Source organism: Adelges cooleyi, unplaced genomic scaffold (assembly GCF_023614345.1).
Source record: "Adelges cooleyi isolate 19-005CV unplaced genomic scaffold, UGA_ACOO_1.1 ACOO_flye_CR_arks_rails_tigmint_CR_PRNA_376, whole genome shotgun sequence".
In the NCBI taxonomy this organism is placed as follows: domain Eukaryota; kingdom Metazoa; phylum Arthropoda; class Insecta; order Hemiptera; family Adelgidae; genus Adelges; species Adelges cooleyi.
In genome coordinates this window covers 10,048,113-10,067,235 of record NW_026096053.1, presented here as the reverse complement: position 1 = coordinate 10,067,235, position 19,123 = coordinate 10,048,113, and the positions used below count along the sequence as shown (strand labels likewise).

The 19,123-nt window shown below is 31.4% G+C and overlaps 2 protein-coding genes across 3 annotated transcripts in view; both read right to left on the bottom strand.

The window, feature by feature from the left end:
- LOC126840378 (connectin-like) overlaps positions 1-258 on the bottom strand; it is a 125,829-nt gene extending 125,571 nt beyond the window's left edge. For both annotated transcript variants that reach the window (XM_050576060.1, XM_050576061.1), the window contains exon 1: positions 18-258. The gene's annotated coding sequence lies outside the window, so the exon portion shown is untranslated. The remainder of the gene's footprint in view (positions 1-17) is intronic.
- Positions 259-5,996: 5,738 nt separating this feature from the next.
- On the bottom strand, positions 5,997-16,053 carry LOC126840874 (WD repeat-containing protein 81). Its single transcript, XM_050576860.1, has 26 exons — positions 15,870-16,053; positions 15,629-15,752; positions 15,412-15,562; positions 15,104-15,324; positions 14,207-14,398; positions 13,791-14,132; positions 13,528-13,728; positions 12,923-13,068; positions 12,687-12,856; positions 12,515-12,624; positions 11,827-11,997; positions 10,488-11,377; positions 10,141-10,223; positions 9,847-10,076; positions 9,613-9,787; positions 9,123-9,301; positions 8,811-9,049; positions 8,657-8,741; positions 8,425-8,602; positions 8,152-8,222; positions 7,838-7,890; positions 7,286-7,493; positions 6,932-7,219; positions 6,691-6,840; positions 6,485-6,591; positions 5,997-6,392 (listed from the first exon to the last, which is right to left on the bottom strand). Exons 1-26 carry the CDS (start codon positions 15,974-15,976, stop codon positions 6,161-6,163), a joined length of 5,103 nt encoding a protein of 1,700 aa, XP_050432817.1. The 5' UTR covers positions 15,977-16,053; the 3' UTR covers positions 5,997-6,160.
- Between the last annotated feature and the right edge of the window lie 3,070 nt (positions 16,054-19,123).

Genomic DNA, 19,123 nt, shown 5'->3' with positions numbered 1-19,123 from the left:
TTGTTTTCAGTACTTACCACGTATTGTCCCCGGCTTTTTACAGCGGAAGTCGTTGTTTTCTTATTTATTTTATTTTATAGAGCGTTTCAAAGTATACAGACGATCAATACCCTCTCATTGTGGGCCCGTCAAGAGTACGCGGTCGACTAGCAGTATTAGACGGGGATTCGGTTATTTTCAAAAATACCGCGGAAACACCATACACGCGACCGGTAATACAAATGTTATCCTTGTACGAAATGGCGTTCACGTTGGCGGAAGCGCGGCAACTGATCGTTTCCTGGCCGCGCCGGCGACCGCGTGGTCAGGCCCGTCCCAGAGGGAGCCACCGATCGACTTAACATCCCGTGGAGACTCGACAAACAAACCACTGGTTAGCTCTAAGCCCTAAGTATAAGGTATAAGGTTCATTGGTATAATATAAGATTAAAGCTAGACCGGTCAGGCCGAAAGGTTGAAACCTTTACACCGTCAAATAAAAAGCCTGCACCCCTAAGTGGCTCTCGTAAAATACACTTATTGCTCATCAGGCAAAGAATATTTTTGTCTATAAACAACAGGTATTGGTAAGTCTGACGTGGGCAAAAAATGTCTATAGGAGTTTTGAATCAAACGATTGGCAAGTATTATTTTTTAATCAACGAATTTTGACCGGCCTTAGTAATTCACTACCTTTTTTTGACACAATCATAATTTTTTTTTAGAGCTAACACTGTAAGTACTTTATCTACTTTATAGAAGGTTACAGTTTGTCTGTTATACATTTTTCTTTTTGAAGAATATACACATTGTTTGAGACCAGTATAAGGGCGGACCGTTCGTAAAGAATTATACAGACAAAGTCATGCATAACTTTATCACCGTGACGAATAGAAAACGTAGAGGCATTATGGGGAGAACGAATAAGAAGTCGATTGTACCCAAATCTAAGATTAGGATAAGAGATTATTTAAAATCGAGAAAGAGAAAGAAAGGTTGTAAACCGGAAGTGTCGTGGAATGATAGATAAAATATGAATATTCTAATCAGCGATTTTATTTACCCATACACTCTGGAGAGTGGAGACCACAGTCTCTTTGATCCCAATCTACACTGCTATGCCAAATGATAAATCCTTTATAGATTTGGTAAATTGCTCTCAACCGAAAAATACTTCAATATTAATGGTCAGCGCTTAAACGCTTTTTAATAGTGTCTTGAACATAATATCCTTTGGTTGGACGCACGAGCGCATGTTTAATACAGTGTTTTTTTACATTAATGTATTAAGATCTACAATCGCTTGTTAAAGCTTAAAACAGCTTCTATTTGAGAATATGTGTGTCATTGAAGTAGTATTTGACGATAAAACAATAATATACGATGCTAGTATGTTAATATGCTGCCACAATCTAACTTACTAACATTACAAAAAAAAGCATTTAGTAATAAAATTATTCAACTGCCAAAATATTGTACCCTACTCTATAAATTTACAGAAATAATTTACTAAATTTGGGGACATTTCCTTACAGATTAAAACCACGCTATATATTATGTATACAAATGTAATTTTATACTCTACCATAGTTATTCTGCTATAACTTCATTAATCAAATTTGAATACGATTACCGTCTACGAATAAGATGATGAATACATCTAAAATTTGTAGCCAACACTGAAGATTTGACATGCAAGATGCCAGCCGGTGGCTGGCATCTTGTTAGTCCTTAACGAGACTCCCGGTTTGAGTATTGCTAAGATATTTAAATTCAAATAATTGTTTAGGGAGTTGCCCCTTTTTGCACAACAATACGCCCTTTTAAAAAAAAAACCAACGAGTGTTTAGTTTATTGGTCGCAGTATTTGATATACGTTTTCAGCATCTATTTTTCTGATTTCCATAGTCTTGTTGATAAATTAATGCAGATGAATTTTTCTACGCTCTTTACCGGATTAAGAAGTTCAACATTATCTCGCTTGGAATTTATTTCTTCTACGCCTTTAATCCAACTTCCTTTTCTACGCTGCATAATAGTATAATATAATAATAAGGTGACTGGTACATCAGTTGCATCCGTCGGTTTCTTATTGTTATTTGCAACTCTTTGAAAGCTTCTTTGCATCATCTTGGAAAAACGTTCGTTCGTTATTTTCTCTGGGGATACATTTTTTGTCTATTCTCATTACCTCCATTCATAAGTCTATTCGCGCTAAGGGTGCGTATTTCTCTGAACTGCAGATTATCATCTGATGTGTATTGTACTACGGTATTGATGGGTACCACACTGGAATTTATATAATGTAGTTTATCATTCAGAGATTCACAGAAGTACATCCCATTGTCTATGGCCGATATATTGGACACAAAATGTATAAATAATATTATGTTCCACTGAATGTGTTACCAATTGTTGGACAGCAATTATTGAAACATCACTGTGCTTAACTATATAATCAAAGGATAGGGCAGAAACAGTAAATAATGCCGTTTATGTTCAATTAAAAGAGTGAAAGTTTCTACATCGTGACCTTTTTTAATTGTTGTAACTGCGAAAGATGACTTTTTTGATAAAACAAAAACTTGTAATTATATTATTCTTGCTGGAATGCTACGTCGTCGACTACCAAACGTACAACAGCGGGGAGCATGCAAATTAGCATTTAGTATAAATAATAATATTCTTATAATAATTATTATAAAAACATGCGAAACCAACGAACAACGTTTTTGTTCTTAAAACAATTTTATTGTTGAGCTAAACTTAAATTAAAACTTTTAACGAAATAATAATTTTCAAAAAGTATTTACATTGTTGTTTTCAATTGACGAAAACACAAATTCGTAAACAAAATACACGAGGCTGTAGCTTGTCGGCCCACTAAGCTAATTACTTATGGTGATGCGTTTACAGTTTGTATATACATTTTTGATCTGTTTCCACGTTGGATTCTATTCATTTTGTAAAATACCACACACATTGACACATTCGCAACACACTGTCGGAGTCGGTGCTCTCTAATGTGCGTTTTAGTAGTTGGTAAACCACCTATAGTTACAACTTGACTAAATACTAACATAGTGTAAACTAGGCTTTTCGTTAAATTAATCAACTTATCCTTTATATACATGATTAGAGTACAATGAGCGCGAATTTTAACAGGTTATAGAATAATATATTATACATTTTATAAGAATTACCGTGTGTTTGAAATGGTGTTTTTAGTGTTTACAAAACCAAATAAAGATTATTGTCTATCCCTTACAGAGCAAAAGGGACAATGGTATTGTTGAGTTGGGGTTTCACTGTGTAAGACTGGTTATTGCAAGTACACACACACACACACACACACACACACACACACACACACACACACACACATAGAAAACAATTTTAAAAGACACGTCACAGAAAAACTAAATGGTTATCTATGTCTCAGTCGATCAACAACACCGATTCGCAATTGGAAAACAGATACTACTGCGCCGGTATTTGCGTTTAGTGTAGTGTATCGACCTTTGAGTTTTGCGAAAATGATGTTTTTTCAAATAAATGTCGTTATTTGGCTTAGCGCGTTCAACGTTCAAATTCACGGGGAAACGTCACAAAAAGAACTTGTGTGCAGTTTCATAGCCGGGGCGGACCTTCACGTGCAGCTCACTCGAATTTTCTTGGCCGAAAGAAAACATATTATTAATCGTGATACAGCCGAAGACGTGTCCAATAACTGTGACTTGATCCAGTTCATGCTGGGTAACGTGTACGACGACCACGCTTATCATAATCCTACACTGCGGCCAGCAGTGAATGTTCTGTGGATATTATACATCTATACAAACACGATGGGCACATTTATCGTTTCGGAACTCGACCAGCAAGCACACGACATGCTGTTGACCGCTCACGATTCAGTCGGCCAATTGCTGAAACAGTTCATGGCATCAGAGTTTTGCCAATTGGACTACTCGAGATCAGCCGTAAGGATCTACATGGATCGGGTAAAACAACTACAAGCCCAGCCGAGAGGTTTGAACCTGAATTCGCGGTTGATCCAAACCGTCGGGCTGCTGTCTTATAATAATTTTGTCAAGCGTTACCCTAACCACAAGTCGACAAATTTGTGGCACAATTTAATATTGAACAGGGTGCCGGCCAACAAGAATGCCGTGCGACGATTAGCCGATATGTCTGTGGCTTTTATCGAATGGCAACCGTTCTGGAAGATTTTCCATGATTTTTTTCATCAGCGAAACGACAGACAACTGCTGCCGTTGGCGGCTCAGATCAAGTCGCTCTACGAATGCCAGACCGCTTTCATTGAACTATTGCACACCGTCTTGGTGCATATAATCATCAGACATTTGCTTCTGCTCAGAATGATATTGGAACAAACCGCGGTGGACCAAAAGCCACTGGGTCCCAAGTACAGTGCTTACAACAACGGACTACTGTCCACGGTGAAACAATTCGCCGTTTTTTTCAACGTAGACGAGCACGTGTATTTTCCCATAACGCGCGTTCTTTATGAACAACACCAAAGTGCTATTACAATAAAACACATCGATTCGTGTCTAAGCAGTACACGGGTAGTCGAACGTGAGTTGTCGTCGGGAATGATTCCACAAAGGTCACCTCGTTTGGAACTCAAACCGTTCCTGAGAAATTTGAACGACCGTGTCAACGAAACGCATATACTCGAAAACGTTTTAAGCGCTGACTTCTACTTGGCATACATTAAAAAACATTTGCACGGTGTACAATTCACTGTGGTCAATTCGTTTATACGAGCAGTGCGGTCGAAAGAGTACAAAGAGTTTGTCAATATCGAACTAGCAGAGAAATTTAGAAAGACAGGCGTATCGTCAGCGGATCAAACCAAATTAAAAGACGTTTAGCTTCTGTGTAATATTTTGGTAGGTATACCAAAACTATATCAAATGTATATCAAATACTTACTTCTAGGTATCGTAGCATATTAAAATCTATCTAAATTAATATAAAGAACCTTTTTTATTTTTAATCGACTGTACTCTGTTCGGAATAAGAACAGAGTATAGAAACTTATTTGGAAAAAACCTATTATATAATACAATTGTTATGTGTTAAATTACAATAATGTCGTGTAGGTAAATGGTTTTCAGCACAAACTGCAGAGTGAATAAAAAAAAATAATATAAAACAAATTAATAAAGGAAAAATCGAGCTTTTATTCTAATTTTAAAATCAAGTAAGATATTATGTATTTTCTATTGTAATAATTGTTTTAAAAAAAGAATTAAAGTTATTTTTTTCAGCTTTAAATTAAAAAATAAATAAATGAAGGTTTTGTAAACAATTAAAAAATTAAGTTTCGCCGACTATATTTGACTTAACCATCGTTTTAACAACAAAACAAACTTTTATAAATTAAAAAATAATATTAGATAAATCATTTTTGATCATAATTATATTTATGTTAAACTTATAGCTCAAACAGGGAAATAAATGGATTGAAATAAAAATTCTCCAAAAACCTGTAAAATCATCACCCTAACACCTATACTAATATCGTACAAAATCCAAAATTATATTTGCTAATGTACTAAATTGATTTGTATAATGATATTTATAATAATTATTGTAGTATTATATTACTACTAAATCACAATTTATATAACAAAGGCCGACACTCATAAACTGATTATGGAATTCTTAAAACGTTTAATTAAGAATGCAGATAATTAATAAACTAAAAATAAAACAAGAGTATATATTTACTAATAAAAATGTGTGCATTCTATTTTATGTTAAACATTACTTTTTGAAATTAGGTTTCCAACAAAACACGCTGCATTCACCATCGTTCAACCTCTGTATTATTTATGTTTCTATTTGCAGTATTTATTTTATAATAATTTGAAAGTACTTATTACTTTCTTCCAAAGCTGTGAGTTTATTTCCTTTGGATTATATTGCTTAATGAATTTAAAACATATTAGGTAATATATTAAATAATTGTACGTATAAATTTATTATTGTTAAAATATTTTAATGCATTTGTTATTTATAAAAAAATTAAATAAATCAATTACGTTATAATTTAATAGGAGTAATACATGCGTTTAAATTAAATAGAATTACGTAAAATTTAATGAGTTATAATACATAATAAAAAATATAGTAGAGCCGTAGTTGATCGTTAACACAAAAGAGTTATGTTTCCATTATCAGCGCCCAACATGAGTAATTTATTAAGACTCAGTACCGACATAGTAGTTAGAACGCCTTTAAACGTATCAGCCCTGATTTTAGTTGAAGAAAATGATGCTTCACTCGTAAAACCAGTATGGATTCCAATTCTGTTAGCAGTTGTACCGGAGATCAGTTCGTTACCATGAAGACCTAAGCAGTGGACTGGCTCGGGTGACCCTCTAAAGACATTGGCGACAATATTTAACATTAATAAATTATTATTCTTGTAACAGTATAATTTTTAAATGTATATTTATCATTAATCAAATACCTCATGTTGTATATAAGGCTACCATTTGAAACGTTCCAAACTGACAACGACTGGTCGAGCGACGAACTGACAACTGTATTTTCATCGACGGCTAATAGTTGCAAAACCTGAAAAGTAGTAAATATACGTGTTATGTATTATCTGGTTAAGCACGTTCAGCTGTTGTAAGAATAGTGCCAATATAATCAACTACAAGCGTTATTTACTTCTCCTTCGTGTCCTTTCCAGTTAGCAAGTGCTTGACCTGTACGCAAATCGAGTACTGTCAAAAACCCAGACGACTGGCCAACGGTGACCCAGTGACCATTGTCCGCCACAGCTATGCTTCTTATCAGACCGGACGCGTTGGTGGAAATCTATCAGCAAGCAATTGAAAACTCATAAACGAAAACTTCACAATATTTTTTTGGAAAAATATTATATAATTTGGTTTAAATGTAACACTACCTTTAGTTCAACTACAGATTTGCCCGTTCTAGCGTCTATGGAATGCAACGATGGCTGAGTGGATGCAGCTAACAGATTTGGATGGGGAGTCGGTAGGCATTTAAGAATATTGACTGGTATGCTATTCATAGAGCACACTAGACGTCCGCCGCACCATGGGTCCCAAATATGTATTGACGAGTCACACGACGCGACCGTATGGAACTTTTCCATGTAGGTGACCGATAACACAGATTTTTTATGCTTGTTATATGTATACTGACACTGTGAAACACTGTCGCCGTCACCCTAAGCGTCAACGAGGGAAAATTCAATAATAACAGTTAACTTCATCATTTGGTAAAATTTAGTTACTTGATTCCTTAAAGACCACAGTTTAACAGTCTTATCTCGACTAGAACTTATAAAGCTATTTTCGTTGTCGAGAACACTTAGGGATTTTACAGTCGACTGGTGTCCACTGAACGTCTGCAACTTGATCTGTTTGAAATTGAATAAAGTATCACGACTACTGCGACCAATTTCATGTTCCCAGTACGCAACCCAGTTGCCTTTTAAATGTCTGTTACAAACATAAAAAAAAAATTAAACAAAACCAACTTACTTTGTATTTAAAAAACAAATAGCAAATAGTTATTTGAAAACAAATATGAGACTCAAGTAGAATTGTATTAAGCACATACAATTATTTTTTATTTACTGTATCAAATAAGTATTTTGTGTTTATTGTTTCAAATAATAAGAAATCTAAAATAATTATTATTTATAATTTATAATTTCAAATAATATTTTATTTAAACACATTTTTATTTGAATTTAAATAAAAATGTATATGATTTTATTGTTTTTATTTGCATTTATTTAAATAATGATCAGGTTCGACTACTCTTAAGTAAACCTTGTTACCTCGAAGTGTCCATCAAAATCTTAGCGTCTTCTGCGACCTCTATTTCTTCTTCCTAGACAATAAAATAGTATTTCTAATCAAATAATCTGTAAATTATTTATATATTTATAAACATTATAACACTCTTGTAACTATTCAGGATTTATAAAATGTCTAGTATAATTTTTTAATTTAAGCTATGATTAAACATGAAAAACATTTTTAACTGTAACCCTTAAGCATTATTCGAAGTTTTATGAAGTTTAAAAATACATGTTCTCAGTTCTAATTGAAAATAATTTAAAAACAGTGGAAATGAGTCATTAATAATTACCTGAAAAAGTATTTTGTTGCCTTTCAGTGTAAGATGTCCAAGTTTTTCCTCAAAACGCATTGAACAATCATCTATTAAATACATATTAGATATTATAATAAAAAAAGCCAGTGAGCCACCGGTGGTTATAGATCTACAGAAACGATTATAACTGAAAGTGATGAAATCACTTTCAAATAAAAGCTTAAAAGAAGAATTATAGATTACATTGTAAAAACAATAAATTTGCATGAAAGCTAAAATGAAGGTTATATAAAAATCATAATTGTGTACCAATATTTGCATAGCCAGCATATACTCTTTCCTGTTTATAAGTGGCACAAAGTTCTTTGACATAGTCCCAGTTCATCAATGTCCTCTGCATAAAAGACTCACCATAATACTTGGCAAACAGGTTGTAGGAATGATAAGCCAGGTCAGGCGTTAAAACTTTACAGAGCTCGTCCATTGCCTAAGAGTAATCAAAATTATACTTTTTATATAATATAAATATTATTCCATTTACTTTGGTTTTCACGTGCGACTTCTCCGTATTGACTAACGAAGGGGAATCTCCAGAATCACTGTTATTAGAATCAACAAGCTGACTCCTAAATAACAATGAAAAATACAGTTATGAAAAATTGTTAATAATAAATAAATGTTTTAAAATTTGTTACTTGTGACTAGTTTCAGTAGTGTTAGACGGATCTACTTGTTGTCTAAGCCTGTCAAATATTAAAAATAGTCTCTGGATTGTTTTCGAAATAAGATGACCTTGTTTCAGTCCAAAAAAGTAAACGGTATCGATAAGTTTAATGGCGAAATTACTACGACTTTGTGCTCCGAGTGGAAATATGACTTTTGGAGATGACAATATTCGTAACATTGGATGAATTATTGCTTTGCACAATATATCCTTTAAAAAAAAAAAAATTAATTAATTTAAAAAAATTCAAGGTTATTTTATTGTAACTTTCAATATTTCATACTTGACTAATTTCGTTTAACGTCGACTTGGTAAAATAAGTCATCAGGTATTTCAACAGTGTCACGCATCCAATTAGACCGCTTTCAAGACTCGTTGTCATTTTGCTGCGCTTACATATACCAACAACATCCGTGATATGTGGTAAATATTGTACTAGAACAACTTGCTCACCATAAACACCTGAAATACAATTTGTAGTGCTATTTTATAAGCATACTATAATAAGCAAATCGAAAGTAGACTAGAAAGACGGCATAAGCAACAATTTTTAAATTATACAATAGAGCCAATAACATATTTTTTTCTAGTTTACTTTACGTTGAAAACGTAAAGAAAATGTTTCGAGTTTTTTAACCTTGATACACATATGGGCTATATATTTATGTAAAATGGTGTCAATTGTCTAAAAAATATGAAAACATATTTTCATTGAAAGTGTAGTCTACAACAGTTTCCCTTTCTACAAAACATTAAAAATTGTTTGTTCTCACCTGCAATATTTACCAGACAATCAATGACCAGTATAGCTTTGTCATCATATTGCATTGAATTCGAGTAACATAGCATTAGCATTTTTAATAGATTTTTGGTTATATAAACTGACGTGTGCACTGGACCTATTCGGTTCGCCACCCACAGAAGCGATTCTGCACTAACTTCAGCTACCTACACACATGTACAAGTCTTAACGATATACCAAAAACTATTATCCAACTTGAAATTACTTTAAAAGGTTCTTCGGTGTTGAACCTTTCCGAATCTGGAGTATGGCAAGATATTGTGTCTTCGCCGTCGGATATACTACCAACAGTGACGTCATGCAAGCTTTTGTCATCGCTGAAATTGGTGTCTGAGCTTTGACGATCATAGTCAATAAAAACTTGATCATCTAAAAGCACATCTTGAAGTGAAACTATGCTGTTATTTAACGCTTCGTCATCCAACGATATTGTGTCTATAACAAAATGTATAAATATAAGGTAACATACTATAAAAATACTACACCCGAAAAACTTTACCACTTTCAAGCACTTTAATTTTTTTTTTATTTTCAAAATTTGAATTGAAATCTTCGTTTGGAGGAAAAGATCCACAAAAATCGCTGAAACAATTTTTAGTGTTCATATTTAATAACTTTGTAAAGAAAGCTAATTAGGGAATCGCCACTAAAGTCAGAGTAGTCTAATACATAATATGTCAAGTTGTTGTCTAAATCGTGAATGAAAAATGAATTGTCGTCTTTTTCGATATCTGGGTTTTGAGTTTTTTTTTTTAATTTAGAAAAGTGTTTTGCCGACATGACGTGAAAAACCAAATAGCTAACATTTAAGGGTCAATACACGGCTAAATCAATAGTCAAACTTACTTTAAATGTTGTATTGGAATAGGATGTGCAGTGTTGAAATTACATCCAGACCCTACTGTTTCCACTAGAATAGGTACGATATTTTTCAAAAATTCTTTGGTCCCAAAACCAGATACCAATTTCATTAAAAATGATTTTTGATACAACTTGACCCACTTGTGTTGGACAAGAACGCTTTCTTCGCTAAGGTCTCGTAAACATTCTTCATACAGTTTTACGACACCGTCAAGCAGTAATTGTTTTGATTTTTTTAAGCCCAATGCTTTAAACGATGGTTCTAATAAATACAGTGCCGCCAAAGTATTACAGTTGGTGTCAGACATTAGGTCATTTATCATAGGCACCAAAAACTCCACCCATGTACTATCCGCCAGGGTTCCAAATACTCCTACTTCGTTCAATTCAATCATTTCGTGTTCTATATCAACAATAAACTTTTTGCACAAAGCATCGAACATGTCAAGAGCGTATTTTTGATCTTCTTCCAAAAGATTTTTTACACTTTCCATTTCAGATTTTACTGTCTTGTAATCATGGTAAATTTTCAACACATTATATAAATTTAAAAAATACTTGGGAAAACTTATAATTGATGAGGAAAGTAAAGGAATTAGTAATTGATGGGCGGTTGGCGGAGGGAGTCCATAATCTGTGATTACAGAATACCAATTGAAATCGAATGGTAACAGATTTTCATTTAGAGATATTTTATCTATTTGAAGTAATAACTTGATAATTGGTCTAATACAATTCGGTAGGTCTTTTTGGTATGATGAAGCTAACACTCTACAGCTTTGTAACCGTTCCGAAAATGATAATGTCTGTAGATTGCTGCCCTGAGCGATAATTTGTTCGCCCATAAACAACTCCACAATAAGACAACCTAAAACCTACACAAAAAAAAAAACAAAATTTTTTAATTGGGAAATTGTATATAATTTAATATACCATTTTCATTGATACAGTAATAAGTAAAAAAAAGTTTTGAGAAAACTGAGTTACTAAATTGTTTGAGTTAAATATTGGTTGAGAAGTTTTTGTTTGTTTGATAAAGTTAAATTACTGTTGCCTTCTTTGTTCTGTCATTCTGTTAAAGTAAAAGACTAGAAACTTTAGCTGGCAAGGCTTAATTGTTTTAATTTTCGCTTTAAAAAAATTGTATTTTTTATAATATTAAAAAAAATTGTAATTCGCCTAAAAATGCATATTTTTTATGCAGTTTTCAGAGACTTTTTTTATAATTATTATTATTTTTTTTTTTTTACATCTTTCATATGATGATTTCAGTTATAATCTATTATACATTTTCAATACAAACACATATCATATAAAATATTACCTGAATTTCTTGTGCTCTACGATTTGCAATGATTTTTTTATATGGCGTGATGTGCTTTGAGTGGTCATTTTCACTAGTGGAATCAAATATTTTAACACATACACCAGTTAAAAAACTATTAAGTGTATCTAAGGCGATCAGTGGCATAGCAGGATTGTAATCAGGCGGAAGCTGAAATATTATAATATCTTATTAACTAAAACAATTAACACCACAATTTTTTAAAGAGGTTTAGCTGGTTTATTAAGCCAAAATTTCAATTATATATTTTTTTCTATTAAAGCATACTAGATCAGCTATTGAAGAATAATATGCTTATTTGGTTACTTTTAAAATGTTGAGGATTTATGTACTTATTACTGACTTTATTTTGCCTACACAAAAGGTAGGCCATGCCAGGTCACTATGTGACAGACTATAAAATGTATAAATATATTTTTCTCTGAATTCTATTTTTTTTTTAAACTGCCGGAAAGATAGAGATAAAAATATTTGATCATTGATTTGTTTCTGAAAGAGCATTAAAACTTGAACTATACGAATTTCAAAATTTGAGCATTATATCAAAGAAATCACTGTGTTGGTCATTGAAATTGTCACACAATTATTCAATATCTATTCTAGACATTATTTTTCAATACTTATGTTTTTTACTTATACGATAGTTAAATATAAAAGATTTACTCACACAAAGCGGCATTTTTGAGAAATCTAAATATTTTGTGAAACCATGAGTTGACTTGTCATCGTTGTCGACAGCGGAATTCTCCTGTTGGGTTTCAGTAAATGGAGGTGGTTCTAAACAATGAAGATTAAAATATTGTTAATATAATTATTATTGTTGTGTATTATTGACTTACTCATTTTTGGCATAACCGGGGGAATACGTGAAAAATAAGGAGACGGTAAAAGGCGTTGGGGATGGGGTTGTGTAAATAACTGTACAATGCCAGAGGATGATAGGTTTGTATGATTATCACACAATTGTAAGCAGACATTTTTAGATTTAACTGCGGCTGAACCTGATAGTCTAAATTATCAAACAAATTATTTAATATTAGTATTAAGATAAATATGAATAGCTTGTAAATCTCACTTATATCCAAACGTCAAATCTATCCAATGGTGCAACCGTTCAGAAATATAGTTACTCTCCAATATGGTTCTGTGTGTATCCACTAAGTCTTGAACATTTTCCGCCCAAGTAGGAACGCCCAAATCCGGCAACTCTTTGTGTATGGACTATAAAATAAATAAGTATAATTCAATAAATAAAAACTTTCAGAAAGCCAACACAATCGGGTCAGGGCAGGGTATTCACAAATAAAAGTTATTTACTATTTGATTTATATTTTGCCTAACACTAATTATAGGTGCACACTAGAACTCTAATATACCTGTATTATATAATAATAATCTGTATTACATAATATTATCTATCTGCAGTCCAATAATTGGGCAAAAAAAAAAAATAATTACAAAGAAAAAGTTTCTAGGAAGAAAAATTTTGACGATATATTTTGGTATTTCACTTTATATGGTGGTAACTTGACTATTTTTCAAAAAGTTATTAATAGTGTGTAAATCATAAGGTATTTTTTGAAGGGTACATGTTATAATTAAAAATAAAAAAACATCATTGTACACCAATACTTTCTCAGCTCTGAATTGAAGCAAAAATATACATAAGTATAAACATACTTTAAAAACTGAAGGGTCGGTATAAAATTCTGGAATGCATTCATCCGGAGACCATTGTTGCATACGTTGTATACTGGATGGATATTCTTCTGGCACAAATTTTGTTCTTATATATCGACAAAGCACTGATCGTGGTGTTACACGAGATCGATAAACGTAATAAGTTATTTCTGATAATACATCGGTAACATGATGAGGGGTCTAAAAAACACACATTTTATTGTGATACACGCAACAGTGTTTAATTAATAATGTATTCATACCATAACTGACGATTTTTCATCGCCTATATCGTAAGTCAAATCCAATTGTCTGTCTCCTTTATTCAGCCTATATTTTGACTTGGTGAGATCGCGGTAATTAAGACCGGCACGAGAACTGAAGTCTGTCACCCAAGGAAATACATGGTGACATTTTGGATCGCCGTATTTTCTGCCGGCCAATTTATTCAAAAAAGTTAAATAATCAAAATTTGAGATCTTCCCGCGAACCCACTGTTCACACATTGAAGCCAGACATTCGGCTGGCTTTTGATACGACGTATCGTCGAAATTGCTATCAATTTCGCTAGCGTCTAAAATGTTATCGGCAATTCTTGGCAAAATCTATAGAAATATTTAAACTCAATATAATTAATGTTCTATATTAATTGTGTTAACTATTTTAAGTTGTTGCTTACCCTAATCCATAGTTCAGGAGAGACTATAATATCTGAAAATGTTATATCGCCGAGGATGAGTCCACGATCGTGAGTGTTTTGCATAGCGTTTAGAATTTGGTAAACAACAAATAATGGACGAGCGTGACAAGCTTTTATCAATGCTGGACTGTAATTGGAACAATCTTGAAAAAAGTGTGTGTTGTTCGTTTCCTGTGAACACAAATTGTTGTTAATGTTTATATTTTACTATATTTTTTGGTTACTGATTTTTTTGACAATTCCTCTATAAATGGTTAATACCACAGACTTTCTAAGGACAAGGTTACTAAATAAATTATTATTTTGATTTTTGATTTCTACAAATATTTATGGGTTATGAATTGATACAATTGACTACAGTTAAAAAACATTTTTATCGCAAGACAATTTTTTTAAAATTATTATTAGCATGTGTTAATTTTAACATTAAATGTTTTCCTATTATAATTGTAATTATTAATAATTTGTTTTGTTAATTTACAAATGTTATATGGTTATAATATGATTAGGCTAGTTTGTTCACTTACTCATTGCAATAAAATAATAAAATCATGACCACAGATTTCATGGTCATGTATTAAACCTGTCATATTTTCAGTATGTTATTATAAGGTTTACTATCTTGGACAAATATTTTTGACTGGAACATAGTTCAGACCATATACTTCCCTAATCAAATAAAATAACAATTTCCAAAAAAGTAATCAAACCATGTTTGGCTTGGCCAACGATATACAATCAAGACTGTTAGAAAAATTAAAATTAAAATACACAACCATTATTTAACTTAAAATAACAAGTTACATAACTAAGTGCAACAAATTTATTCAACAACTAATAAAAATAAATTTACAACAAAACCTTTAATATACGTACTTGTAGCAAATAGAAATATTTCTCAGTTTCAAACACTATGTTGGCTGGTAAAATATTAGAATGAGATTCATTTTCAGATTCAGTACTTATTTTTAGAGACCTGTCTCGAAGACTGACTATTGGGCAATTATAAAATCGTGTTAGAACATCTCGTATTGTAGTATCGTGTGAAGACAAACATATATTTGGACAAGATGGTTTTTCTCTATAAAAGAAACCGTCTAAAATAAAAAATAAAATAAAAATGTTATTTAAATTCAATTTGATTTTTTTAATTTAATACAAAAAAATATAATTACAATTCCTACCATATTTCTTATACGCTTCTTTCCATAAATTTTTTCTATTGGTAACTGTTACGTATTGTAGTTGCTGTGAATAACTCAGATCTTTCTCGAAATCTATGGATTCACTTCTTTTAGGCAGCGGAATAACTTGTTTGCCATTTTTTGTTATAACCTACAGACATTTAATAAATTCATTTTAAATACAATAATATATACAAATAGATTATGAAACTTTTACCGTAATCAATACATAAATCCATGCACTTCCTAGGCTTTCGACTTGTTGCACTTTTGCATGAACATCGTCGTTTGTAAACGTTTCGTGGTGTAAAAATGGACGATTGATTCCATTTAAAAAATCTCTGATAAATAAATTAGAAAAAACGTAACGTAAACCGTTACAGTAAAACAGGAAGAAAAACAAATAATATAGACCATAGTATTAAAATATGTTAATTAAGACTTAGAGTTCTATTTACCTATACCAAATACGATGAACATTGGCGAAAAAGCGTTTTGGATTATTTGTAGATTTTATGTACTCGGAAGGTATTGACAAATCTTGTGAAACAACATTCAACCACATCGTAATCGTATTAAAAAATTAATGAATTAGGAGATTCCGTTACAAAGAAAAATGTACATTTTAAATTTAATTGGAAATTTACCAGATTCGTTATCATTATATAGCTCTTATCAATAACATTATCATTATGATAATCCGTTGTCTTAAGATAAACAAGTCAACAACCCGAATAAACAAAACAAATAATATTGTGACCCTTTGTAATGCGATCTAGTGGTTAACTTTTAAGCAATGAATATTTTTGTATAGGTGATTAGTGATTACCATAGAATATATATATATATATATATTAATTTATTAATTTAAGATCTAGTCTTTAGTAGAACTTAAAAAAAAAATAATAATAACGTTACCAAAAAATTGTGAAATTTTATATTAGGTTTTGTTGTAAAGTTAGTAGATACAAATATCTCTTTAAAAAAATAGAATGTGTCAACGATAAATATTCTGTGTTTAATGTTATGGTACAAACAAAAATGTTTAGATTCATCAGTCGTCCTTGTCCTTTGATTTTATATTATGTTTTTTTTTTTACTCTAATTTAACGTGTAGGTATTGAAGTGTTATACTTTTCTATTAAACGCCTACTTTTTAAATTACATATATCACAATATGTATACAACAATATTAATAAAAGAAAAAAAGTATCAAACTATTAAAAAAAAAAAGGTTTAACTAATAATTTTAAAAAGTAACTGAAGTAAAACTAACCATCGGTTAACCACCCCCAGGCACGTACCCACTGGTGCCCCCTCTACGGGCATGATCGATGATCCAAAGTAATATTACTTGACGAGTATAAAAAGAAATATAAATTAGATAATAATTTTTTTTTTAATTACTAGCTAAAATAACAGACTGTCATCAGTATTGCTAGTTAACCATAATACATTTAATATAATATGTGCGCTATCTATTACACGGTCAAAAAATATAAATTACTGATTTTTAAATAAGCTGCTCTACAAATTGTTATCAGGTAATAGACAACAATTTTTAATACCAATGTACTGCCGTGTAACTGTTATTTAGGCAAATTTTGTCGAAAATGAAATCGACCGTCTATCCTTAAAAAAGATTAAAGAGCTTTGAATAAGGAGAGAGGGGATACCTTGACGTACAATGGCCTCGGAAAATATTTTCAAAAACCAGTTTGGCGATGACTACCGAAGGAAAATTTTCATTCGAAACGCTTACGCCATAATAACTCTAATGAAAGGATTCTTATTATCAATACTCGCAACGTTCACATTCTCGTAAGATAATAATTTTTAAAATAATATTGTTGTCATTATTTTTAACCTATCTAAAAATATATTTTTTATTAAAATTTAAACATTTTTTATAAAAATAACAATTAAGCAAAAAATAAATTATTTGACAAAATTGTCTTACAAATTAGTATACTACTCAACATTTTAAAATTCTTAGATATATTATTTTGGAAAAATCATACTTTTTATAGTTTTATGCGACATTTGAATTTGTAAGAAGATTGTTCAGGGTGTAGCGTATTTTTTTTTTACATAACGCTAAATAAAAATATATATTATAACTATAACTAATAATTACTATACAATTACAATGGGAATACGATGGATAATTACTCGTTATATATAGTTTCCATAACAATTTTAATGCTTTTTAATTCTCCTTTAATTATTTTTTTTTAGCGTACAAGCATATAAAATCATAGAAGACTATTTTTGGATACTGTTTTCATGTTCATTGTAAGTAAACAACTTAATTGAAAAGTTTTAATTTTTTATACTCTTACCTGAATATAAAAAAAAAAGTACCTAATTTTTTTTGTTATTTTTATATCGTTTTTCTTAGATCCATTTTGATAGGTGTGTATTTTGCGTTGTGCGGCAATGAAAACGTAGCGCGATCTTCCCCTTGGAACTTCGTGTTGCTCACAGTACTGGTAAATGTTGTGCATTAATAACAATTACGGATTTCAATTTACATAAAATGCAAATAAAAATATATTGCAATAATATCACCAAATCATTAACGAATTTTCTAGTATGCGTCACTGGGACTATTCCTGTCTTGTAACATTCCAGATTATGGCGTGAACTTTATAACACTGTCGTTGGTGTACATTTTCTTAGCGACCTTATCCATTGCGGTGGTTGTCGCATGTTATCCGGTAAGTTTTCAAAGTCAAAAAGATTCAAATCAAGTACACCCCGTCAGTTCTTAAGTAATTAATACCGATAAATATTTAGATATATTTAAATCACCCCATTGAAGCGCTGTCCCTTTAAAAGTTTTTAATTTATCATTTCCGCAATTAACACCGATGGTCCTCAAATGCTACCCCAATGAATTTATGTATAACACATTAACACAATAGTTCATAGGAAAATAATATTGTGAAGAAAAGGAATTTTAAAAACATGGCTAAGGTACCAACGAGCTACCGAATTTCTAGTTTCTTTTCGGTGGGTGGGAAAGTTCAAATTGAGTAACTCGTTTGTACCTTGACTTGGTCTTTATGTTTTAGAGGGGGGGGGGGCTGAGTTTTGGTTATGAACTAAATATGTATTATTTGTAAAATAAACAATGTGAATTTATCACTTTTTGACTATAGAAAATGTAATTCATTGTCTATTTTTCGGATAATATTACTAGGCTCAACACTAATAATTTCGTAAGATGAACTTTTTTGATACTCATAAATGTTAAAGTTATTTTTTTTAAGCGGAAACCCGTCAATAGCTTATGTTAATTAAGGGCATACTAATCTCATTGATCTCATTTGGAAAACTAGCGTTTTTAATTCCGACAAAAGTGCATATATTTAACTTTACTATTAATAAGCATACATTTTTTAATGAGAAACGTAAACATTTTTTTTTTAAGGAGTAAAACGATCGACAATGTATAGTTTTATAATGAGTGATCATGTTCAAAGTTTATCGATAGCTTTTATGTTTTGTCGTTAAAATTATAAATGCCGAAAACCTTTTTTTTTGCTTTCTAAGAGATATTTATTTATTTATTATCAATAGAGTGACGTTACATCGTATGGATCACTGATGTGCGTTATGTGGTTTACGACTGTCATCTCGTGTTTTGTAACTTATATAGTTTTCATTTACGTGCTTCACGGACTTCAAAAATCGGAGCTGTTATTGG

Coding starts and splice junctions, on each gene's coding strand:
- LOC126840874 (XM_050576860.1), bottom strand. CDS start 15,976: ATGTGGTTGAATGTTGTTTCACAAGATTTGTCAATACCTTCCGAGTAC. Junction 13,069..13,527: donor CCGACCCTTCAGTTTTTAAA/GTATGTTTATAC, acceptor TTTATTTTATAG/TCCATACACAAAGAGTTGCC. Junction 12,625..12,686: donor CCCGGTTATGCCAAAAATGA/GTAAGTCAATAA, acceptor TTCATTGTTTAG/AACCACCTCCATTTACTGAA.